This window comes from Falco naumanni, chromosome 8 (assembly GCF_017639655.2).
Source record: "Falco naumanni isolate bFalNau1 chromosome 8, bFalNau1.pat, whole genome shotgun sequence".
In the NCBI taxonomy this organism is placed as follows: domain Eukaryota; kingdom Metazoa; phylum Chordata; class Aves; order Falconiformes; family Falconidae; genus Falco; species Falco naumanni.
Window position 1 is genome coordinate 33,415,152 of NC_054061.1, and position 25,988 is coordinate 33,441,139.

General features: G+C 40.5%; 1 protein-coding gene across 8 annotated transcripts in view; it reads right to left on the bottom strand.

Moving 5' to 3' along the window:
- Positions 1-25,988, bottom strand: part of KALRN (kalirin RhoGEF kinase) — a 528,347-nt gene that overhangs the window by 188,910 nt on the left and 313,449 nt on the right. For all 8 annotated transcript variants that reach the window (XR_005829443.1, XR_005829442.1, XM_040604676.1 and 5 more), the window contains exons 12-13: positions 16,756-16,925; positions 10,630-10,804 (exon numbers count right to left, since the gene is read on the bottom strand). Coding sequence is in view for 6 of the 8 variants with exons in the window: in XM_040604676.1 (XP_040460610.1) it covers positions 10,630-10,804; positions 16,756-16,925 (345 nt within the window). In the remaining 2 variants the exon portion in view is untranslated. The remainder of the gene's footprint in view (positions 1-10,629; positions 10,805-16,755; positions 16,926-25,988) is intronic.

The window sequence follows — 25,988 nt, forward strand, 5'->3', positions numbered from 1 at the left end:
ACTAGCCAACTGATATCAAAGTCCTTCTCTTTTTTGCCTGTTCAATTAAAGCAAGATCTAGCCTTTACTCAAAGAGCACAGTCTCACCTCAATCTAGATTCTGTCACTGCAGACAAATAAAAGGGAATGTGCTAGTGACAATGAATGAGGGAGGGAGGACAAGGGAAACGGGAATTAAATCATGCATATAGGCTAGTACTGTGCAGAATACAATTTTTTTTAAAGTATTTAAAAATATTAAATAAATGCCTTAATTCTGATTCATAGGTCAATTCCTTATAGCTAGATTCAGGAGAGCTAAAACCAAGTCTCTAAATTCCCACTTGTGCACATTATTATGTAGTGAAAAGTTCTCTGCTTCTCACTAAAAGTGCTCTTCAGTGCCTGTGTGCAGCAAGATGCTTAACTTCCTAAGTAGCTAAGATTCAAAAGCTTCCATTCAGTTTTCCTTTCTGAAAAACTTACATTATATCCAATGCAGGCACAGGTAGGCGACTAAAACGGACCAGCTCTCAGCCCTTCTCACATTAGAATGGATGGGAGTCCACAGTTTTGCATCAGAAGGGGGAGAAAAAAAGCAGGCTTTAGGCTCTTTTTTGAGAAAAGCAGAAAAATAGATTTCTCAACCAAGAACCTGGGACCTCAGCCTCAGGGTGAGAGGCAGAGTGTGGATATCCTGAGGAGCTTCTATTTTTCTTCAGCTTGTTCCATTCCACATTCCACTCAATTACCTTTAAATAATAGCTTATCTCTACAGTTTCTTTGGCCCTGTTCCTGACTCCAGCAGCCTCTGATTCATTCACATATCATAGCTAGAGTTGCTGGACTATGGAGACTTACTGGCAGATTTAACAGTTATGGAGAAATGGTCCAAGTAGATGCTGGAGAAGGGTTTTGCTAGATACATTTACATTTAGAGACAAATCCTCAGCTAACAGTAATCAGAAATGGGGTGGTCTTGACCTTGTTTCAAACTATAAAGGAAGGAATTTAGAGTAAGTGCAGGCTCCTACAGTCATGACAACACTTAAAGTTCAATGCAAAACCCTTTCTGCTCCTTCTAACGGAAAGGCATGTAATATAAATAATCCAGAAGAATTTTCTTTTTTATGAGCTATTAAAAATATTGTCTGAATTCATGGCATTGTCAGGCTGCTAAAATGTAATTATTTGAAATTTTGTGAGGATTCACAAAGTACTTCTGAATTTCTTGTGAACATTCTCAGGCATGTGCACTCAGGAAGATGTCTAAAAGCATTTGTAAGTGACAATAATAGAAAAGATTAAATCAATCAAAGAATGTGTTACATTAGTTTGCTCTGAAAGCCATGACACTACAACTGGGAGATTCTGATCAAAACAAAATCTCTCCACCCCATTTGCATCTATGGACATCAAGTCCAGGACAGGAAAACGCAAGCCCTTCAAAGGTTGGACTGTTAGGGGAGTCAATGATGGACATATGAATAAATCAACAAATGTTCCCCTAAGTAGACTGAGATCCAGCACTTCTACAAAACTGCCTGGATAAACCTCTCTGCTGTGGTGCTGTTTCTCTTAGTTACTCTTCCACTGCACTGTGGAAGGGACACTGATCAGCAATGCTTTTATCATTAAATCTACAATAATTTCCACTTGAGGATGGGGAAACAGCTGTTCCTGACTGTATTGCTTTTTGCCCCTTGGACCTGAGTGTCCAGGACAGGTCTGTAGCAGAAAGGCATGTACAAACACTCAAGAGAAGTGGCAACCAGTGATCCTCATGCTCATGTTAGCAACCAGCTTTCACCAGGCTCTTCACACAGGAGGGGCTGCACGCAAATACCTACCTGTCCTATTAGCCACTGCAAGGCACTACAGGGTTTTTGCTCCATTATCCACTCCCCAGTTCAAATTAGTGGTTCCACTTAAAGAGGAAAGGACGATACAGGCAGTCTGGACACAAGCTGCTAAACACAGGATGGAAGGTCAGCCCGTGGTGCTCCATGTTACATTGCCAAGCCTGCACCTGAGTGGCTCTGGACAGTTAGACAGGTCCAGCGGGGCTTGTTAACCCAGTGCCAGCTCTGCTAGGGCCAGAAGCACAGCCACCAACAGAGGGGAGAAGGAAGGAAGGAGGGAAGCTGCCTCTGAGTAGGGGGTAGTGAAGGAGTGATAATTATCCCATGTGCTGGGTTAGGGGGAACAGAGGAAGGAGTCAGGCACAGTGAGAGGTGGAACATCATCAAATTTCTCAGGCGAAGTGTGTACAGGAAGGCTGGGTACATCGCTCTGAGTAACTGAGACAAACAGATGGCTAGAAGGGAATCTAAAGCACACGAAGGCAAAGAAGCAATAGCAGAGCTGTGATAACAACCCAGGTTTCCTGAATCCCAATCTGGTGCCCTATACCAGAGACCATGTTGCTTTGCATATCTCATTAAGACATTTCCTTTACTGTCTGTACAGCCAATGCTTCAAAAGCCCATACTTCAAACTGGACTATTTGGAAATGGTCCCAGAGTCTGAATTTGAATCTCTGACCAGTTTTATTTGGGTACAGGGAAAAAGATTTATTTTTCTTCAGGAATAAGCTGTAATTAGGCAGCTCTGTTAACTACAGATGTATATTTTTGAAGTCTAAAAAAAGGACTTTGGATGCTTTCACAGACTGGTCAGGCATTAATGTCTATGGTGAAACTTGGACTGCATCAGACAAAAGTGCCCTACCTCCCAAGCTGTGGTAAGAGCCAATGGCACTGGGCCTGCATCAGAAATTGTCTCATAAATGAGGCTGACTTGGCCATGAACTCATTTAATTCCCTTCTGACCCAGAAGAATAGCTGATTAGAGTTTACTCTGTTCATCTCCTAGATTTTTTTTGTGGGAAAAACTGATAGCACTTCTTATGTTTATTCATTTTATTTCCCAGTGTTTGTGATTCTAAATAGACCTCAGCATCCCTCACATGCCCCGAGTGAAGAGAAGCCCCTGCCGCAAAAGAAGCCCTGAGCTCTGCTCTGTTCTTCTGTGGCATGAGAGGGAAATCATACCAAAGCAGAAGGGTCATGAGAGCAGCAACAGTGGCAGTGCACAGGTCTGCATCAGCAAAAGCAGCAGACTTATCCCCAGGTGCCCACAATGTTCCAAGGAAAGCTGCACGCATGCCTCACTGTCAGCAACACTCTGGCTGACTCCTTGGAAGAAGCCATGCTCCTTCCTTTGTGGGTCACATAAAGTTGGTGGCCAAGAAACAGCTTCCTATTACTAAAGAAAGGTCAGGTGACCCCAGGGTAATAATGAGAAAGACATGACAGAGCTACTGATTGACAGTGTGCCTGGAAAGCACATTCCTTCATTCTGCACCCAAAACAGATGCTTCTGCTGCCATGATAACGGGAGGGGAACTAATGCTGGTAGTAAACCCAACCAGCTATAAGAGCAGTGGAGGCAATGCAAGAGTTAACTTCGGCACGTGAGCAAATACTGGGCTGAGCTCTGTGCTACTACCACAAGGCTGTAATAGATATACAGACTATGACAGCCAGGTCTGTTTTTCATGCAGACACAGTGACCACAGTCTAGACCACATACTCCTTGGGCAGGAATCTTCCTAAAGCAGCAACTTAATATACCCAAATTCCCACTGCTGCAATATTACTGCATTTGCTGCTTCCTGTATTTATCATGTTGCAACATCAGCAGATAACACGACTGAAGGGAGAGAGACATGTTCATCTCCAATCCTGGAGAAAGAGGAGAGGTACAGAGAAGAAATGTGCAGGTGAAAAGTAATAGCAGTGGTAGTAACAACAGTAGCCGTCCAGCAATCTCATGCCTACATTGCAGCCTGCTGGTGAATTAGGCCAAAGAGGCTATCCGAGCTACAGCAGCTGCCATGCAGGCAATCTGCATCTGCAATAATTTCATATCTAAATCTTAAGTTTTGGGTTGGGTTTTGTTGTTGTTGGGGTTTATTTTTCTTCTCTTTTTTCCCTCCTGCTGCTGAGCCTTGACTGCTGCTTGCTTGGCCTTAATTCAGTGTTTGACACCTAAAGTCATCTTGTTTAATGCCACCCAGGAAATCTTGTTTGCCAATTGAATGAGGTGGAGAGGGAAAATAAGGAATCAAGCGAAAGAAAATAAATGTTATATGGCAAATGAATCACATAGGAGCTGATATTTTGAAGTATGTATGGGCTGAGGAAGGGCATATGAGGAGGAGGGAAAGAAAGTTCTATCCTGGGAGCAGAAGCTATCAACACAAAGAGAGTGGGTTTGCAAGAGCAATCTGAAAAAGAGTAAAGATGTTTTGGAAGAACAAGCAAATGTAGGAGGCAGGTTGCAAGAGAAATGATGGTGCAAGTAGGAGGAAGAGCAAAGGTGAGAAGAGTGGGTACAGCATGAGGATGAGGCAGGACAGGAAGAAGAGTCACACAGGCACAGGGCAGATCTGTACAGAGCGCAGAATCAAGAAAAGGGAATATCTACCTCATTTCAAAAGAAAAAAAACTGACAGCCATACAGCTGGGATGAACAGAGTCGCGATGGATGAGAAGAGAGGTTAGATATAATCCAGAAAGGAATAAAAAAAGGCAATTCTGACTCCTGGATGCTGAGGGAGTATCTGTGAGTGCAGAAAAGAAGGGGTTCTAATGGAGTAGGGGGGACCAGATCTCTAAGGCACATAGTAGAGATTGGGCACCAGGGATGCCAGGGGCAACTTGGCTCTGCTTCAGCATTCAGAGCAGGCTGGAAGAGCAGAAGCCTGGGTGCGACAGTGTAAGTGGATTTATGAGCAGACTAATACTGAAGGTATTTGGTAAAAGAGATGTAGGTAGGAAAGGGTGAATGACACTGTCACTTCTACAGATCACATAGGCAGAAAGTTTGCTGTTCCTTCTCAGGCCTCTGTTTGAGCTGATGCCATGCAGTATGACAATACTGTCACTCATTTTTTTGACAACAGAGAAAGATGCCATGCTGGCTTAGTGGGGACCTGGGCCACTGAAGCGTGAAAAGGCTGTCACAGTGATGATTCTGCTCCAGCGCTTTTGGCTCCTGAATCCCCAAAATATCAAGAGAAACAATGGAATTCAGCTCCAAAAGACAGGGTGCCCACGGCAGCTAAGTGCTTGCCTTTCTTGAAATGAAGTGATGAGCAGTTTGAAAACTAGGTATACATGGGAAAGAAAAACAAAAGCTCAGTAAGCATGAGGCATTACAGGATTCCAGCTTATGAACAGAAGAAACTGAAATTTCTCTCACCATTCTCTTTCTTTCAAATGTATCTCCAGATCTCTGTAACTCTTACTTCTAATAAAGAAGCTCACATCTGAGTGTCAGATATAAGCCAGTGAGTGAGGGGTTGTAAAACATCTTGTACCTTCACGCAGGCAGCTAATTCACTTGAAATTATAAACCTGTTATAAACCTGGAATGGGAGACTCAAGTGAGTTGTATATAACAGTGAAGTAAACTACTGTGAAAGCTGGCTCCTGTTCCCTTCTAAACTCATGCTCAGGGATGGGCGTGAACAGCCAGAAGAGCCAGCAAGTGAAATCAAGGCTGAAAAATCTAATTAGCAGGTGAAATGGAGCCAAAGAGACTGAATGGTGGAAAAACAGATACCCGGCAGGTGAAGATTTTAGTGATCATGGGGCTTTTTGAAAGACAACAAATAGCATACAAGATCAAACTTATCTTGTGCAGTGGGAACACTCATAATCCTTTCCAGGACTATGTCTTGGCCTAGGAACCACATTGCTCTAGAGACTACAGTGCATAGGCTCTGTCTAGTGTTGCACAGATCCATGTGCATTGCAGGAAACAAAACACACACAAGGGAAGGAGCTGGGCAGTTCTGGGAATGGGAGAGGTAAGTGTCTTTGGAGGTACAGCAACTGTTGCCAGACAGGTATGGGCTAAGGTCATTCCTGTTCTCAGTCACAGAGCTTTATAGAGGCCTACAGGTAAATTTGATCATCTCTCTACAAAGACATAAAAAAAAAAATACACAGAAAGACTCTGGATGGCAGTGATTTTGTTAGGGGTTGCAATTCAGTGCATTTTACCATTTGTTTCTTAAGCATTTTCTCAGCATTTTACTGTATATTAGCATTCACTCAAACAGCGGTTAATAAGCCTTTAAATTACTGTTTCTGAAGCAAGGGACAAAGTATACTTGACAGATTTTACTGATGATATAATTCTGGAATAAGACTTTGCTTCATATGTGTAATGTGCTCAGTGTGGTGCCAGCACTGCTGCTCATGTCTGCCAGCTATCGTCCCTTGAGTCTTACACCCTATTCCCTCATAGTGGATCAGCTACCACATTCACATTGCATGAAATCTCCCGAGTTACTTGGTTGGCTGCACAAACTCAATTGAAGCCTGTATCATATAGAAAGACCAACCATATAATCCTAATGATCCCATCTTGTCTTGAAATGCGCAATGACTTGGTAAAGGAATAAAACATATCAGGCATCAAAGTTAGACACGCTTCCTAAATAAAGAATGGGTTGTCATTTTACGATTTTGAAACCTAAGGCAGAACAGCCTCCCCTAGGGAGAGCTAGGCTCTCTCATGTTTCTGTTATGTCTGTTTCCAGGTGCTGTCATAGTTTGGATTTCATAATTTACCCCAAGAACCCAGAGTGTAAATATCAGTCAATATAATGAGATTAAGGCAAGAAAGAACAGGCAGCACATGCTATGTGCCTGTGGGTTTGTATCCAAATTCGTATCTACTAAACCTGCCTTGACTCAAGCGCAACACAAAAGCTGCCTATGCGGTTTAGCAGTCCTTAGAAGTCCTAAATGAACACAGCTGGTCTGCCCTGCAAAAGAAATAGGCAGGTGGCTTCCCTTTACATAAAATACTTTTCCTGAAGACAAAATGTAACAAGAGTTGGCAGATCTCACTGAAGTACAAGAAAAGGTCCAATTATGCCTTAAATAGATGGAAGTAAGTGTTGCTTGTGCAGTAATCATTAATTCTGAAGTTTTGTCTGGACTCCAACCTCTGTCAAGCAGAGATCATAGAAAATCTCGAAAACTGGGAGGGCTACAAAGCAGATGGGCACAGTGCAAGTTTAGGAGGGAATGCCAAAGGAAAGGGTTGTGTGATCTATGGCATGGACTTCAATGTCTGGGGAGAACCGTACAAGTAGGAAAGTTTCCAAAGAACAAATGACAGCCAGACACTTTCTAAATAAAATAAAGGCCAATCACTCAACTTCCATTTGTGAGTTTGAAAAATGCCTACTACTTTCAGTTTGCCTTATTAATCAGAAAAAAAGAGAGAGGGGGCAGTAAGGAAAATTACAGAATCAAAACTGGATGGAAAGACACAACGTGAGATGTAACTATTCTCTGAGACTAAGATCTAATGCACAGCCTTCCCTAAAGCTGTTGGAAGTAGATGGGCTCCCACAGCTGCGTCCCTCTGGCTTCCACTAGAAAGATGGAAGTTTTTTCTTTCACCAGAGTTCCCAGGGAAGCGTCCTCATCATTAGGGATCCCCTGGAGCACAAGAACACAAGAACTAAGCGTGAGAACACAGACCCAAGGAGGAAAAATGGGAAACTCAATGCTTGACAAGACAGAAGCAAAAAAGAGGACAAAGATGTTAAAAGTCTGAGAGGTGGAGGGCCCACTTTTTGCAGAGGGTTTGTGTGAGCACAGGAAGGAGAGAGATTAACGTGGCTGCAGCAGGTAGAGGGGTTTCGTTAGGGATGTGTTCAGTATGGCACTGCTCTTGAACAGATGGAAGGGAGCTTATCTAAGGCTAGAAAAGGAGAAATTCATTTGACAATCATACTGGTACACATCATTTCCCTATTCTTAATCTATGCAGGATCTAGGCTATTATGGGAAATTAAAACCTAATATACTTCCAGTCATAGCTCAAGCTACTTGTCTTTAGTAGATAAAATGCTTAATTTCCTGCTTTAAATTTTGTCATCTTTTTCCCTTAAAAGCTTGGGATAATCAACCATCAGAAATACTACATTCTTTTTAATTATGGTGATGAAAAAAATCTTTTTGCATCTCAACAATGGCATGAGATAATTTTGTTAATTTTGATAATAGTTTCCTACTGACTTGGCATCTTTATTATATGGCTGAGGCAACTGACTGCAATCTACTTTCTAAGGATCATTATTGTGTCAATTTGAGCCAATTCAGCTGTTGTTTGAAATGCATAGCATACATGTGTCATTTAATATTTTATTTCAAATTGCCTTTCTTTTTATTATCCATCAAACTGTTTTTCTTGTTTAAGCACCAAATGTACTTACAACATTTAAGATATTGACCTGGATATATTTTTCACTGTGTGTTCAGTTATAAATTAAATGCCATAATTATTCTAAAATTAAAAATATTTTTTCAGAAAGAGGGAACTTTCTAAATAAAAAAAATCTACCCATAGACTCCCTATGAAATATTTTCTCAGATTTCCTTGTAATATTAATCTTACAGAGGGAATTCAGATGTTCTTATTATAAAAAGTAGCAAATCTACAGTGACAAACTAAGTGGTGGTTTTCTTTAAAATCCTTTCTAGCTGATCTGATTTTAGAAGACTCTGAAGCACATTTCCAATTTTAAATATCTTAATGTATCACAGCCACTCCAAATGTGTGCATGAATACACAGAAGTAGGATTTGTGCAGAAGCAAAACCGAAGGATCCACGTAATATTCCCCTCTCTGGCATCACATATAGAGGGGACTAGGGTAAATCACATCCTGATGCCTCGGTTGCCCCATCAGTGAAGTAATCCATGGTGGTAAAGGCCTTTGAGATCTTTAATTGGGAGACTATGTACAAAGAAAAAGAATTTGAAAACAGTGTTGGGTTTTGTTTCGTTTTGTTGTTGGTTTTCATATTTTTTTTAATCTTTACTTAAATGAGCCTAATTCTAGGTCCATTCCTGGAATTCGCAGTAAAATAGGCTGAGAACTTAATGAGCAACTCACATGGGTTCACTGTATACTGCCTACTGACATGTTTGGGTGTTCCAGAAGCACATACAATACTGGTTTTCCTTTTTTATTATTTATTTATTTCATTTTTTAATATTTTAATTTTTATTAATTTTTATTAATATTAAAATATTAATAATTTAATATTAAAATAAAAATAATAATTAATATTTAATATTTTTTCAAAATTTTGTAAACTATTTAAAAGATACTTTTAAAAAAAAAAAGATACTTTATACAACTTATATGTATGTACAAATATATGCATTCACACTCCATTTATATATTTAGAGTAGAAGTCTCAATCATTCAATATCTGCCACACCGTTGTATCAAAATATCTTCTATTTAAACATAGGAGATGCTGCAGTTACTGCAGGCTCCTGAATTATGAGTGCAGCATTCTTAAGGCAAAGTATGTTATCTGACATGTAATACATAAGTTTATACTTATACACACATATTCACAAAGAGTACTGTCTCTCAGTTTCGAAGGGGCTGTATATTACTGGTAAGCAAAATGACAATATTCTGGTTTATGTAAACAACAAGCACTGTAGAACAGACTTCAGTACAATACCTAACTATGCAGTCACAACAGGAAAGCTCAGATACTCCTTGCTGATTTCTATCTCTGGCATCCAATTATAGATCAAGACACCTAAAAATCTCTGTTTCCAGCCTTTTATTCCACTATAATTCATCATGGTGAGTCTTAAAATAAACACAAAGTATAACACAGCATTCTAAGGCTCCCATTAATTACCAGTACCCATCTTGAGATTACCTACGGATTTAGAAATAATACCTTCAGGAATATATCATCATAAAACACGCAAAGGTGCTGCATGACCTGAACAAGCATCAGTGGGATACAGTAGGAGGAACACACCCCAGAACGGACATAAGTACTGACACGTTTGTCATCGATGTTGTGCACAAGTTAATTTACATGCCATTCTTTTTGCATCATGTCCTAACAGAATTACAGCAGTTAATTAATGAGATTGGATGGAGTCTCCTTAAAGTTTCTCTGCCCAAGAATACCTCAATTATTCATGTTTTGATGAGTTTTCCATCCAGTGCTTTTGACTTCAAAACAGAAGTACAAAGCAGACTGAAAGACCTTTTTTGCACAAGAGCATAAAAATACACTTCAACTTCCCCCCCCCCCCCCTTTTTTTTAAAATAAATCCACTGTGATGCTTAAAAAGCTCATTTTTAAATATCCTTTCCTTTCATGCATAATGCTTTGTCACTTGATGGTTTAAAGCCAGCCAAGTGTCTGTCTGTATGCATCTACATTTGTCTCTGAAGAGATAAACCTCACGAATAAGTGAGAGAACTTTCAAATCCCTGAGTCACTCGTGTCAATAGAGTTGTAACAGGAGCATCTTACACAGCTTCTCTGCAAAGCAGGCAGATTCTCAGCATAGTTAAACAGACACAAATTATTTCAATGCATTCTAACAGCATATCCTCAAGCATATTTTTAGCTTCATTACGCCAAATTTAAAACCTGGTTGTAACTCTCTCTCTTCCTTACTGGACAGCTGAGCACAATCAAACAGCTCCAGGTGAATCCAAACAGAGTTTACATATATTCCCTCTCCCACAGCTCTACCTTCCTCAGGTGATGCAGCCAGCTCTTACCTCAATGGTGTACTGTTCAAAAATCCGGAGCTGAAGGAAAATGTCTAGCTTAATCTTCCTCTCATGGAAAAGCTCTTCCATCTGTACCTGGGCCTCGTCGAGCTGCTGAAGGACAGATTCAATGTGGCTGATGGAGCTATTGTGTGGAGTCTTATTGTTGGAAACGGCGGAGTCCCTGTAGCAAGGCAGAGAGCATGGTTAAAGCTGAGCTTTAAGGCAGGCAAAAGAGCAAGAACTACACATCTGTGATTCTGCGTGCTGCTGAGAAGCAAACCCAAGCACAAAGGGCTGAAGGAAGGTGTATGCAACACTCATCTCTTCTACTCACTGAAATCCTGCAGCTCCTGAGCTCGGCACAAAGTTTCAACAAGGGGATCATCCTTTCTTGTGTCGTGACACTGTGGCCTTACACACTTGGGAGGGGGAGGGGAAAAGAATGACACATCAATCTCAACAGCTCTCTTGAGGAGACTGGCTGGCAATCTCCTTCAATCCTACAGAGTGACCTGCTCCAGCCTACAGTCCTGTCAAGCCCAGAGACGCTATTTAGTCACCTGGACCTTTACAAGTTAATTTTGTGCATTTGCTTTCTTACTTACAGATGAATTGAATTGGAATTACCAGCATTTTAGACCAAGGGGTAAGGATGCCTTGATTTCCTCTGGATTACATAGTGCAGCAATAGACGCAGATTACGGTGCAAGAAACTCCACCGAAGGAAAATCTTCCAAACACTGTAAGACAGGCTCTGACTTGTCTTTTCACTAGGGTAAGTGAAATGAGACATGCCTGTGACAGGTCAGATACTGCTCCATCTACACCTTCCATATACAAGCAACAGAAGGAAGTAAGCCCTTTAACTGGTGGGTTAGGACCAAGGAAAATTTTACTGCACCTGAAAGTCTTAGCATGGACACAGGACAGTTCTGACAACGTCTCTTCTGTTTCTGTTCTGACACATATGAATAGGCTCACCTACCGTCTGTTAGATCTTCAGCGAATTTTTTATGGATAAAAAGCCTTTGCAGACATAAAGAGCTGAAATTTATCCTTGAATGTGCCAGAAAAGGTCCTCCAGCTTTAACAAGAACCAGACAGGAAACTCTGAAGCCATAACTTAATCTCACCTTTCATACTTCGGCTAAAACAAGTTTTAGATGCAGTGATATCCGTCTATCCACCCTGCTCAAAGGCTCGATAGCAGCTGCATTATTTGGCATACTTAAACCAAGCCAACTGAAACCCCTATCAAATACACTGTTGGAAGACCTGGGCACTGGTGGGATAACAGGATGAAGTGGGTAAACCAGCAGGTCTTACCACCAATGTTTCCTATCAGCCTCCAGTTCTGCCTTGGAGAAAGTGGGAGGAGACAATTACAAATCCAGCAACACATACCGGACTACTGGTGCACCAACAAACTCCCACGTGTGCAGCGAACTGGCTGATAATATTGGAAGACATGTGAAATGTCAGGTAATGCTGCCAGGTCACTGCATCATCCCACAGGGACCAAATGCAGCTGGGAGCCATTCTTCTGGCCAGCTAACCTGGGCTGCTGAGCAGAGATGCCCATGGAGTCTCCTCACTGTGGAAGAGTGCTAGTGTGTTCCAGATTTTTAGGTTTTTATTTACCTTTCCTCGGCTGAATTTCCCCTCCATAAATATCTAGCAAAGCATTTGTAGTTTTACACAGAACTTGACTGAAATGCTTGTGCTTTGCTCTTTGCAAATTATCATCATATAGAGTCAGATCAAAACAATGTACAGTCAATTTAAATGTTAAACACTGACAGTAAGCATATTTGAGAGCAAAAAAGTATAACCTCTTGCAGATGCCTTAAACTGACACACAGAGTCATTTTAGCTAAGTTTAAACCATACCTTTGTGGTTCTAAGGAAACAAAACACAGGTTATTGTGTTTTCATTATGTGTCTTGAAGCAACAGAGCAAGCATTTGCCTCACCATCTGAAGCCTAAGAATAAAACTGAAAATACAGAATACTATTAACTGTATAGTAGTTTGCTCTTTGGATGTGTTTCACCTTTTTTCTCAAATACTTTATGTTTGAGACGCTGAACCTCAGATGGTCCAGCATTACTCTGAAGCAAGTACTACCAACTTCTCTTGCTTGTAAGGGAATATTACACTAATATTACTCTTTCCAGGTGATATGATTTCTGTCCCACTCTCTCAGTCTTGTGTTTTCACCTTCTTGGTGACCATAAAGTCTCTTTCTGACTCCACATTAGAGCTGTACAGAGGAAGGGTGAATGAAGATAACAAGGTGAGATTTTGAAACTACAGCTTAATCTAAGGCCACATTCAATCAAGTTCCGTTTCCTTCAGTCAGCACCTGTCTTCCATAAAAGCACATGAAATATGTTTTCATTTAAATGCAGGATTATTACTATTCATATCTTACCTAAATGACTCAATGAATTATTCAAGACTGGTGTTGAATAATCTCTCATGGGATCTAAAGACACACTTGGTTTTAGAAATTATTTTTCATTAAATTTTTCACTCTTCAAATGAAGCTACACTTGCATTTCAGTGGCTGATGCAACAACAAAAAAAATAGTGTAAGAATCTGATATTTTTTCAGTGTCTCCTCAGATAAGGCCTCGACAATCCCTATATAGTCTGGTTTGAGAAAGATCTCCTTCCAGGAAAAAAAATCTCTGAGAATGGATGCTTCTACAAGATTTGTTGTTCTGTTTGGTGATGAGAAATTATGGGAAAGAATTTATACAAGATCCGTAATAGTCTCTGAAAGGTTATGGATTAGAGTTATAAAATGCAGGGAATTATTGAAAAAAAAAACGAAATAAACTTTGGGGAACATAAAATTGGGCTTAGTGCATTGCTGTTGAGTTTGTTCAGAATGAATTCTGTGCTTTTGAAACCACTTTCAGTGCTTTAACTGGGAGAGGGCTTAGTGTCACATCACCATTATCAAAAGCTCATATGCTGAACTAACTGTAAAGAAGGCAAGATACATAACTCTTCACTGTCCTTTTTTTGCCCCTAACATTCCTGTTCTTTCACATCTCACTGGAGCAAGTTGTTGTTTTGCTTCTCACAAATGTGCAGAAATATTGCCCCCCAGCAGCACTGCTAGAGATACAGTTCAAAAGATTTGCTTCATGTTGACTGCTGAGAACAATGATCACCTCAGTAAAAGACTGATAAGGAAAAGTGAAAAAAGCATTTCCAGTGCTAAACATGACATACACAGTGCTGCTAGCCAGACCTGTTTCATTCCTGAGAGGTATGGTCTCCTGATGCAGAGTCACTGAAGGCCCCGAAGACCAGGGAAGAGCAGTCCAGGCATTGTATTTAACTAGTTCAGGCAGCTGAGCTTTTCCTAAGCTATCTGGAGGAAACCAGAATGCTATCACACAAATGATCTTCTCTAAACCATTATCTGTTCTTTCAGAGATAAGGACAAGAAATGTAAAATTGTTCAAAGCCCCACTAATTTTATTGGCTTTAACCTGTGCTATGACATGCTTGATAAGAGCAGTGTATTTCATTCTTTTAACTTTAGCGTTTGCAGTCTTCGGCTATTCTTCATAGCAGGTACAAGGTGATCCACACTGTGAAATGCAATGCCATGTTAAGGAAATATTGTAGCAATTCTAATTTTTCCTCCTTTCCTTTTTCTCTGTGTTCTTCACTTTCCCCAGCAGCCACAAAAGCTGTTAGAGCAGGCAGACACAGAGGTGTTTCATGTTTTTCTTTTTGAAAGAGTCCAGGATCACCTTACAGGCTTTGCAGTTAGTTGGAGTGCTCAAAACCAACACTTGAATCAGAGATTGTCTTGTCAGTTCAGCTCTGCAAATCTTTGGGTGCATTCAGGGCTTCTGTCCTTCAGAGAGCTGTTCCCTCTGTGTTTGGTCTTGGCTTTACCAGAAGCAGGGGATCACTTTGCACAAATACATTCACCATGTTCCACCTTGCTCACTGCCCAGGATAAAAGCCAGACCCCCAAAACATTTCTTTGTTAAATACAGCTGCCACAAAACCTGTCTTAGCATTTCACAGATATTTAAGGCAAGAAGTCTCAAACCTGAGGTCACCCTTACTTTTCAAAGAGCGAAACTAAGAGTTGACTAAGTTTACATAAAAAAAAAAAGAAGTCCCACATGCCATCGCCCAGTTTACCTCTTCCCCTGCATGACCTTGTAGCCACTAAACCAGCCTTTCTGCAGTAACTGCTACTCATAATGATGCTCCACTGACTTCTCAGCTCCAAATATTGCCCTGGCCACTCTCCAGCTCCACATACCACTTTTGTACTGACTCAGGTGCAGACAAAAAGCCTCTAGGTCAATCCCACAGCCAGCACCAGGACTCCTTCAATACAAACATCTTCTGCAACCCCACAAACCACCCCATGCTCTGCCTGATGGGTTTATACATGGTCCCTTTCAGGCTTTTCTCCATGGGTGTTTATGCTGAAATGATATTATGCCAGTAAGTGGCATGAACAACAAAACCAACATTTAGTCCAGAATTTCACTGTCATTTTTGAGATCTCCTAGAAATGCCTTAAACTTTTCAAAAAAGTTTCTTTACATAAAGAGAAGTAACTGTGCAGACTTTTGACTGACCTGTTATGGCTGGCCATACACACGTTCTTATCTAAAACCCCCTCCTTCTGGCAGCTCACTTACCAAACACAGCATGTTTCCTTCCTACTTATCTCATCAGCAAAGATTAATGGATGGACGGAGCCTAGATATGTCTACTTCTGATCCTTCCTTTCCAACTCTGATCTTGGCAAGCAATACCACAGCTTGGGTCCCTTGCTCTCACCTGTGATACAGGTAAGCCACATACAGTAAGGCTAGGAAGTTACACAGGCTCTCCTGTGGGGCTGCCTAGGGCTGAATGACAGTAAAAACTTAGAAGCCTTTTCAAATATATATCTTCCCCCCTGCCCCCACCCCTCCCCTGAGCCAATGGAGAAGATTTTGTATCCTGGAATTATAGGAAAAAGTACAGAGGAAAGCTCAACGCACAGCTTTAGTAGAAGACTCAGGACTTGAGGAAGGTTCTTCAGGGCAGAGCTTTACCAACACCCTTCATTACCTACTCTGCTCTAGAGCACATTACCCTTTCCTATTGTGGTTCATGGCTTTCTGCACTTCTTATGTGAGAACCAACGGCATCAGATTAGGAAAGCTCAGTGTGAGGAGGGTGACATAAGTCTCTGGGACAGTATCTGGTGAAATGAGTAAGACTTGGCAGACTGGCATATTATACATGTATACAGAACGCACACACTTTGTACATGTAGATAAGGGCACTCTGTAACAACACAAAGATCTAAAGAGTAAGTGATGTACTGGACCTTGTTTTGAGCTCAGTAACATCACTAAAAGGCAGGAAAACTCCACTGCTGTAAAAGTTAAAGTCACAGAAAATCACTGCAAATAAGAACAAATGAGAGAGGTCTCACAAGTTTTGTGTAAGCTTACTCTGCACACATTCATTCTACTACACTTACAGACTGAGAAAGCAAAAAAACCCAAAACAACCCCACCTTCTTGCAACCAGTCTCTTAATGTATTTTAAATCAGGCAAAATGAGCTGGTTTTAATTCACTATGCAAGTGGAACTGGCCGTATAAGACCCTCTTTGACACTATGAATAAATCCCACATGGGCAAAGATAAATAGAAGGGTGCTGCATACAAAATGAAAGAGTAAAGATTGTTAGAGGTGCATATTTTATTAAGAGGAATATACTTCTCCCACACCAGGAGTAACCACATAAATCACAAGGCCTCAGCTCACAACCATTTAACCATCTTCTATAAATACCAACGAAAAATATTCACCTGAAACACTTGTTTCAATTCACTTCACCATGCCTATAAATAATTTCTCTGTCAAACAGGATCCCATGCTAATCCACAGACTACTCTAATCAGTCCACACAAATCACTCCTTACAATTCCAATAAAATACTCACAGAATATGAAGAATCATAAATAAGCAAAGAGTTAATAAACTCTGCCAATTAATCCTAACATACAGTCCCCTATTTATACATACCTAAACCACAGCATACATCAGATTTCTCAACACCTGTCCTCCAGGTAGATGCTTACCTGAGCTGTTGAATTAGATCTTCCCCTTCTTTAATAACATTGAGTGTAGCATCCAAGGTGGCTGTTTGTTGCTGCTGAAACTGCTTGATAAGCTCCTGAACTGCATCCACGGAGTCAGCACAGACATCCTCTAAGAGCTCCTTCTGCAGATCTTCCATCCATGTCCACAGCTGGGAAGGAGGGGAGGGAAATATAAATCAGAGAGGGATTGAGATTTAACCCTTTTGCTCTCTAATTCCAGATCAGTAAGCATTAACTAGGGCTGCAGGTTTCACATGAAAACTGACCTAAAGTTTCTAAAACCAAAATAATACATTGGTATTGATTCTGGTTGATGCAATTCTATTTTAAGCAACAGAGTAAAAGAAATATAATATCAGGTATTTTTTTTTCCAAAATTAATTTGCATTTCAGTTCATTATGTGACAATAACTATATAAATCTGATTAACTCTTTACACAAATAACAAATTACAGTGCCCTACAGCTGTGATAACCTAACCCTTTTTAGGACCTGTGTGCTATCAGCTGCTATTAATTTCACACGCAGCTGAAGCCTGTTGCAGAACAGACCTAAAATCTTTGGTATGTATGTATGGTACTGGCTGAAGTCTAGCTGTGTGGGCTCAGCTACGCCTTCCCAGCCAGAAGGTCTTGTGGAGGGTTAGGGGGTTTTGTGGGTTTCCACCGCTCACCCCCCTCCACAAAATGCCCCTCAGACTCTGCTTTTTAACTTTGGGAAATCCAAACATAGGAGACAGCAGTATCACCAATCAATCCCATGCAGATCCTTTTTTTTTAAATAGTCTTGGTAATCAATTTCAAAACAACAACAACAATAAATCATTTGAGTAAGTGCTTAGATGGGAATTTCCAGCCAGCTGTTCATCAGAGATCTGGGCAGTGGCAGGCAAGCCTCAGCAGCATCTTGTTGGCTGTAAAGGCTTAAAGCGAACGGAGGTGTCCCCTTTAAGCTTGCTCTGAAAAGTGAGTATAAAATTGCACCAACTGAGCTGGCAGTGTGCCAGCAAATCCTAATGACTCCACCAGAGAGACTTCTCTGTGCCATGCCTGCCCCATTAACCCACTTTCTGCTGGTACGTTCTGCAAAGTAGCAGAGAAGTACAGGAGCAGGAAACAAAATGTTCCACCAGTGCACTGGGAAATGTCAAAGGAAGCAGTGCTGGCGGTAGCGGGGCTGCGCTTCTGCCTGCCGTTCCAGGGGGCTGCAGATTGTCTCAAAGGGACCTACAGGTACCCCCTGAAGCAGATGACAGACGTTGTGTGGGGGTGGCAAAAAGAGCTGGTAAAAACGTTTCTGTTCAAAATGAGGTGCACTAGATTCCCCAACCTACAGGATTTTTTTCTGAGATTGAGAATTCTGCATGTCCATGTAAAATGAGAGGAGGAGAGGGATGTCTGAAATGCCAGCTGGCAAGGCTTCCCACAGTTGGGGTCCAAACCTAAAGCCAGTCATTGAATGTTACACTATACACATGCCACTGACTTCAAGGATATCACCCTGCTCTAAACCAAAATAATAAAAATCAAACCCTGTCCCAGCACTGCTCATGATACCAGAAAAGGGAGAGAGCCCAGCTCCCTGTGCTCTGCCCCCACCTCAGCCACTGCCTCCTTGCTTTACAGACTTGCAAAAACAATCTTTAGAACATATGGTTAATTTGAAGGCTTTTCAGTTAGATTTTCAGGGTCAGCTCTGAATATTTTGGGTAAACACCTCTGTTTATGGATAAACAGCATAATCATAATGGCCTAGCCTACCACTGGCCTAAAATGGAATGCCTTTGCTCAGGTTATTCACATACTTTCACATTCTCAGGAGAAAGGCATGCTATAAAAAGGCAACTATTAATAAAAGAAACAAATATAAGTAGGCAGGCTTGTGAAATAAATGAAAGAATGAAAACATATTTAAAGAAAAAAATAGAGAGCTTTTTAATTTGTGGCCTGAGGTCCACATGCTGAACTTTGGGAAGCCACCATAAAGGAAAATGCGTTAATGCCTTTATGTACAAATCACATTCAGAATCCTCCTGCTTTTGATCTGATCCCTGCACCCACTCAAACAGTAGGGACAGCTGGACTGTAACAGGCAAGAACCAGGCTGTCCAGAAATATTACTTTCTCTGCTTATCAGATCTTCAAGTAATACAGCACTTCGTAACTACAGAAGAGAAAAATGGCCATGCGTATAAATCACCCTTCTGTTTCAAGTTGGGAAGGCAGTAGTTTTAATATTTCTTGCTGTTCATCATATTTCATTTTTCCACTTAAGATAACAAAAAAAGCTCAGAGAATTTCCTTTACAAAAATGAAAGTGAAACTGAGAACTTGCTTTGTTGTTAGGAATTTGCTGTTTTCTTGAAATTATCATGTTAGAAAGGGCAGAGAAGAAAGTTTCCAATCTCCCACTGTGACTTCAGAGGAAAACCCTGTTTTCAAAATTGTGTCCAGAATCCAGCTTTCAGAAGCAGCCAAAAGGATCTGGACATTTGAGATCCTAAGTCACTTTCTGAGTACACTTCTATATCAAAGCAGTCTTGACATACTTAAACATAAACTGTACCGTACTCACCTGGAACCAAAACACTCATTAGTTTCAGAGAGCACTGAAATACATTAACTCATATTAGCTTCAGATGTTTCCATTAATGACCTGTGATTGTAAGGATTTGCATAATAAATCTATCAGAATCTAGGTCATCCTTGACTCACTGACCTTTAATCCTTTAGACTCCACCAATCCCTGGTAAATCCTAATGCAAAGAATCAGTTAATATTAATAAGATTAGGGAGACCTTTCAGGAACAATTTTACAATAGGAACCCGATTCAAAAATCTCTTAGGTTATTCACTACAATTAACAGCACCTGAAATAAATTGCTACAAAGCCCCACTTGTGAATGCCACAGAAATGGGAAGATGCCTCCACGTCACTGCAACACCAGAGTCAGAAAAGCTGTTAATCACAAAAAAGAAATCACATCCTGTTTGTCACTATTAGGGTTTGATGTTTAATTCTAGTGCAACTATTCAACTGATTTTAAAAAATCCTATTAAAACCTCAAATAAGCAGATACCTTGTGCATTTCCTAATTCATGCTGTGACCTACTCTAAACAGCTAGCTGGCTTACACTGAGTGAATTGTTTCAAGTTTTCATTGAAATTTGGCATATTACATGGAACAACTTTTGCCTGATATTTGCAGAAGCTGACTTTCTTCTTTTATTCTTAGCACAAGCAGAATTTGTGAGCACCTGTCTTATTCACATACAATACCCCAAACTACTGCTAATGTATCACTTGATCCTACACAGGGGGCATAGGCAGATGCATGCAGGCATTTCAAATACACAATATTTCCATATCCAGCTGTGGTGACTTTTACTAAGCTTGTCAGTGATGTGCATGTCCAGAAAAGGAGATAATCTCTACAATGTAGTACCTAACGTACTAAACAAAAAATATAGAATCCTGGAAAAAATGAGGAAATAACACAAAAATAATTTTTGTGCTTCCTTCAAATTGATCTATGCTTTTGGTATGATTAATTTGATATAGAAATACTAACACATAAGTGTAAAACCTAAATTAAGTTCATCAGAGAGATCCAGCCACAAGTCTGACTCATGCAAAATGTTACAGTGGTCAGCTACGCAGAAGTCCAAGGCAAATACCTATCCCTAAAACATCCATGCTGAAGGTCCATAAATGTTCCAGAATTGAGGCTTTATTTATGAAGGTAACCATGGCTTTAAACAAGAAAAACAATTCTCTTCTGATTACTAGACCAGTGGAAAAGAAGAATGACTCCCCCCCCCTTCTTTTGGGGGAGCATCTGGCACCTCTTATGCATTGCAACAACTTCTGTGTCTTTTTTGGTATAAAACACAGGCAGTTTCCCTCTGTCCAAAAGACAATACAGCTCTTTATTCACAGCTATTTCATCTCATGCAATACCCTTCATTTTACTCAAGTACTTAATGAGACCACTTACTGGAGGTTTGAAGGACATCTGTGCCTGTTACCTAGAAATTAAAGCTTCTGCCTTAGAGCAAGGGACCACTTTAAATAAAATCTAAACCCTAAAGGGATCACTAAGAAAATCTTGCCTGTGTATTTGGAATAACTATTAAACACCCAGTGTTTATACACTGCTATTGGCAAATGCCAGAGATGGCTTTTAATCCCCTCAAAACTGGTTTAAAACCACTGAGTAATGAGACCAGTGAAAAGCAAAGAACCAGTCAGTTCAATCCATGAGAATTAACATCATATCTTTTTGCTAGCAGTTCAAAACAGGGTTGTTAATGGAAACAAGCAACTTCCCAGGGTATATGTTCTACCCTTTTACTATGTCAGAGAAGTGTCATGTGTTGCAGAGCAGGCCCCAAAAGGATGCTCATGCCAACTCAGTGAAGTGAACATCCATCATGGCAATGAAGGCTAGAGCAGAATGCAGAAGAATTCAGTGGAATATGGGGACTCTCCTTTCCCACCCGATTTTCATTGCTTCCACTCCGTAAGTTGTAATATAAGTGTGCAGAGAACCAAGGGCAGGTTGAGAAAAAAACCCAAACACAAACAGAATTGCTCCAGAGAGAGCTGTCCAAGGTCCATCAACCCTATTTTCCTCTGCTACTATGCCAGGCTCATACAAACCTTTTCTGAGCAGTAACATCTAGCTTTCTGGTAATATGCATTAGGAAGTCACATAGACCCCAAGTTCAGGTTAATTTATGACAGGATTTTAAACTGTGCTTAAGTTTAAGCACCTATTCAAGTGCTGTTGTGAATCTGGCTTCACTGTGCAGCCTTTAGGAAATGGCCTTTTCTACCTTCATTTCCCCACACTAGCATGGTGGAGATAATAAAACTTTTCAGCACAATTAATCTTCATCAGCTGATGTTTATTCACACTTAGAAGGCATCCAGTGCTGTTTCAGTTGAAAGAACTGATGGTTGTTATAAATTGGAAGCATATTTCAACAACGTTTTCCAAAGTCACATTCAAGGTCTCATGCAAACGTCAACAGAAACATAGAAAGCAATGTATATGCAATGATGAGCTGTAATGTGACCGCATGTCACTAGCAAAGTGTCACACAGTGACAGCATACCTAATAAAATGGGACAAGATGGGATATAACCAAACATTACGTATGAAATGCCACAATATGTGACTTCCACAGTAAGATACAGCTGACGAGACACCCTGCTGCAAGAAGTAATGTTGTCAGACACCACCAAACTGGTTGGGAAGAAACAACAAGTGGAAAGAAAGAGAACGTTTTGTGAAAAAAGCCACCTCACCTCTTCCTAACCTCCTTCTTGCTTTTTCCCTTTTCCTTGCCAATTTTTTGACATTCATCCTTGGTTGGGCTGCATCTGGTGCTTCTGTATGCTGACGCTTTTTAACTAGTAACCTTGCCTATGGCCAAAGGATTTGCAATACCTAAACATCTGATGCTTTTTCCAAGTCCTGCATGGACCAGATTGATATAGCACAAAATAATTTCCTCGCAAGGGAAATGTGATTTGGGTATCTACACTTCCATCAGGGAGTGTGTAGATCCCCAGCCCAAGGTCATGTAATTGTAATTCAGAGACTATTTGCCCTAGGAAAGAAAGTTGGATTATATCAGATGTACATGTTCTGTGTCACTTATGCTACCATCACGAATTGCAAAAGCATGTTCTTCTTCTAGTAAAATTTTAAAATTAGTTATTTGTAGTCATGATTCTGGATGTAATTAACTGAAGTAATTGTACTAAGCAAATCAAATTCTGCACTTGATCATACTGCTAATAGGCTTGGAGAAGTTCTTCCTACAGCAGATTTACTCAGATTTATACCAGTGTAATACAGTACAATTTAATGCAGGAGGAGCTTTCCACAGCTGTAAAATACAAACTACAAATTCAGCAATTTACTTAAATAAAAGCAGGTACCATTACATTTTCTTCTGAATTATTCACTGGTTCTAAACATTCCATTACTTCTCAAATGGGACTTGCACTGCCTCTTTCCTCTGTGCTTTTCCCAGTGACTGGCCATATCACTTGCAGTCGTACCCTGATCTGCTGCTTTGAGCCTTTTGCACAACTTTGTGCACCATGCATAGAAATCTCAGAAATAAATCACTTGTGATAATTCTGAATCATTCTGAAACTTTCTAAGGATTAAACAAACTGTAAGACCTTTCTCTAACCAAAGAGTCTTATTGGATCCATCAACTTGAACCACTATACTGATACTAACCATTTTAAACTAGTTGTGTTGACTCTGTTGCATACATGAAGTGAAGGTGCAACAGAATGTGTCTTGAGTGATGAGTGAATTACAGGAGTGTCACTGTATGGCTTTGATGAAGATTTACTCAGTACACAAATTATCACAGGCACTGGCTGCGCACTCTGTTGCTTTTGTACACAGCAGTAAAAGCTGCAAGCCCACACAGTGAAGCTGGGAGAAGCTCATCTTCCTCAGCTTTAAAAAAAAAATAATCAGGAAAATGGGTTGTAATATGACTAATAAAAGGGTACTTTATGAGAGTTGACATATCCTATTTAAAGGTCCTCATAAAACACCCTTCTAGTTGCAGCATAAACCACTGTTATTTGGAAAGCAAGGCATACAGGCTGGAGACCTGTCTCCATAACATGCAAAACACATGCCAGGGCCCTCAAAAGCCAACGGTGACATTTGAGTGAAGCCAAGCAGTCAGTCAAAATGCTGATGAATGACCTGAAAAATGCAGACAGCAAAAAGTATGAACTTAACTGCAGTCTATAGGAATCCTTTGGCTAGCCCATGGCAGAATGATGGAAAGAACTCTTCCATGCCCCTGCCCTTGCTCTGCCACAAGTTTGACTTCCTGACATTTGGTTTATGTGGCTGCATTTACAAGCATTTAATTCTTTTTACCTTGGTTCTGTCTCACAGGTTTTTGCCATCACAGATGGTAGTTTTATTCACTAGCAGTCTGGCTGTGCTTCAAACTCCCCTGCTCAAGAGCGGGATGTGCTGCCAGGATACCACGGCTCTCTTCATTCCCAGCTTCTTAATCTTTCATGAAAAAGCCTTGCTTCTAGACAACGAATGGACAGGAAAGAGGGGTACCCCGCACCATCCCAGCTGTCCTAGTTCCTCATTCTCAGACCTTTGGTAGCTTTATAGACACGATTTAACTCTGCAAAGAAACCACCAGCATGAATGACTGGTGAATGTTTGCATTTTGGTCAAAACCACAGTCTATGCTCTGGAGTTGGAAAGGGATTTGCTTTTGATTCTGTGCTTCATGGTAATTGATTGCTGATAACCAAAAGTGAACTTTTTACATAGCTCACACAAAAATAACACTTGTTATACCAGCAGAGCCCTCTCTACAGACCCAATCGTCAGAATGATAACAGTAGCTGGCAACGTATCTGTCTCCTCCAAGGAATCTGCCATCCAGGTAAAGAACTGCATGCGTTATCAGCATTTGCAGCTCTGGCAGTTCACTTCTCCCACAGCCTCTGCTCTCTGTCTGCAAATCCACCTCTGATGGGTTTATCAGAATATTTAGAAAACAAGTACTGATTGTTGTTGTTGTTTTTTAAATCAGCGTTTACTTAATCCCTTATAAATGCAATTTTTTCCACCCCCTTGTCTTGTTATTTCTTTGCTTATAATATTCCTTCTCGTCAAACTACACTGATTCAGCTCCTAGCAAAAACAATTCATATTTGTTAAGAGGCATAAATTTAAGCTTTTATGTTTCACATCCCTGCAGTGAGAGGGGGGACAGATTTTTTCAAAAGTCTGATTTTGTATGCTGCTTTCTATCTATTTCAGCTGTTAATTTTATCCATTGAAGGAACAAATATTCTAGATTTTGAACAAGGCACGTAGTGCTTCATTCTAACCCTGAAAAGTACTGAGATTTGAAATGGCCAGTCAGTGAATATTTTATGTGCAGAGAGACAGTTTGGGTCATTTTGGTGTTTTATGCTTTTTGGTTTTTTAAATCTGGCTGTAATACGAGAAAAGGAACAAAAGCACTGTCCAGGACAGGAGTAGTGTCAAAGTGCATAAGACAAATACTTTGTGGGAGACATGTTCAGAGAACAAGACCTTTTCAGGACTTCCAGAAGTTGCCAGCAAGTGGAATTGCTAAACTGATTATCCCCTTCATCACAAGTCTCTATTACCTGATGGGTGATTCCTCTGAAATGTCATTATTAACAGTTAAAATCAAACAGCAAATTAAGTTCAGTAACATTAACTTTGAATCCTGGGTCAATTTACAATGAATGACAGGATTATGCAATATATCCCAGAACCACTATCATGTTTGCTCCATTATTAACTCTGATACATTCTGTCAACTCTTCTGATGAGAGTCAACTGCAGCCAACCTTAGCCCCTTGAGCTTTCTGCTTCCTGCTTCCCAGCAACTCTGCCACAACATGAGGGCCAAGACCTGTCAAAATTAGTGACTTGCACTGAAACAATCTCCTAATCATGATATTCAACCGAAGCAGAGAGAATCTAATTTCACAGGTCTTAGTTATCAAATAAAATTATGTTAGCAGTGCCTGCAATAGAACACTGTTACTGTTCCTAACTGGCAAGGTAAACCCACTCCCATTACTCGCTTGAGTACCCAATGATATCTGTGGGGTGACCAGTGTGACCTGTTGACCACAAATAGTTAAGGTCTACATAGGAAGCTGCCTGCCACTTAATGGTCCAGGACTTTGCTCTCGGTTTCTCATGGCCTTATCAGACAAACTGTTCAGAGTGAAACTTTCCATACCAGGTATCTGCTTAAGGTTGAACTTGATGAATTTTGAGGTGAAAGGTCCAGAATGAGAGGAAAGGGCAAAGGAGTTACTTTGCCTGTGTTTTAAAAGGAGTCTTATTTCTGCTCACATGAGATGCTCCAGACCCTCAATACTTTTAAGCAGGGGTTTGAAATTTTGCAAGATTTAGCCCTGATGTCAAGAATATACATTATGCCAACCCTGTGAAAATTTGCCCAGATTTGGTCACTCAGAAGACCTGCCAAGTACCAGTTTGCACATATTCAGAAAGAACCTGTTAAGAGATTGGCAGCTTATTTCTCTCAGCGTTAAATATTTCCTAAGCATACTAATCCCGCTATTCTGTGGGCCAAGTAGACCTAGCAGGCTCCACATGGAACTGCAAGCACTGAGCACCTCGT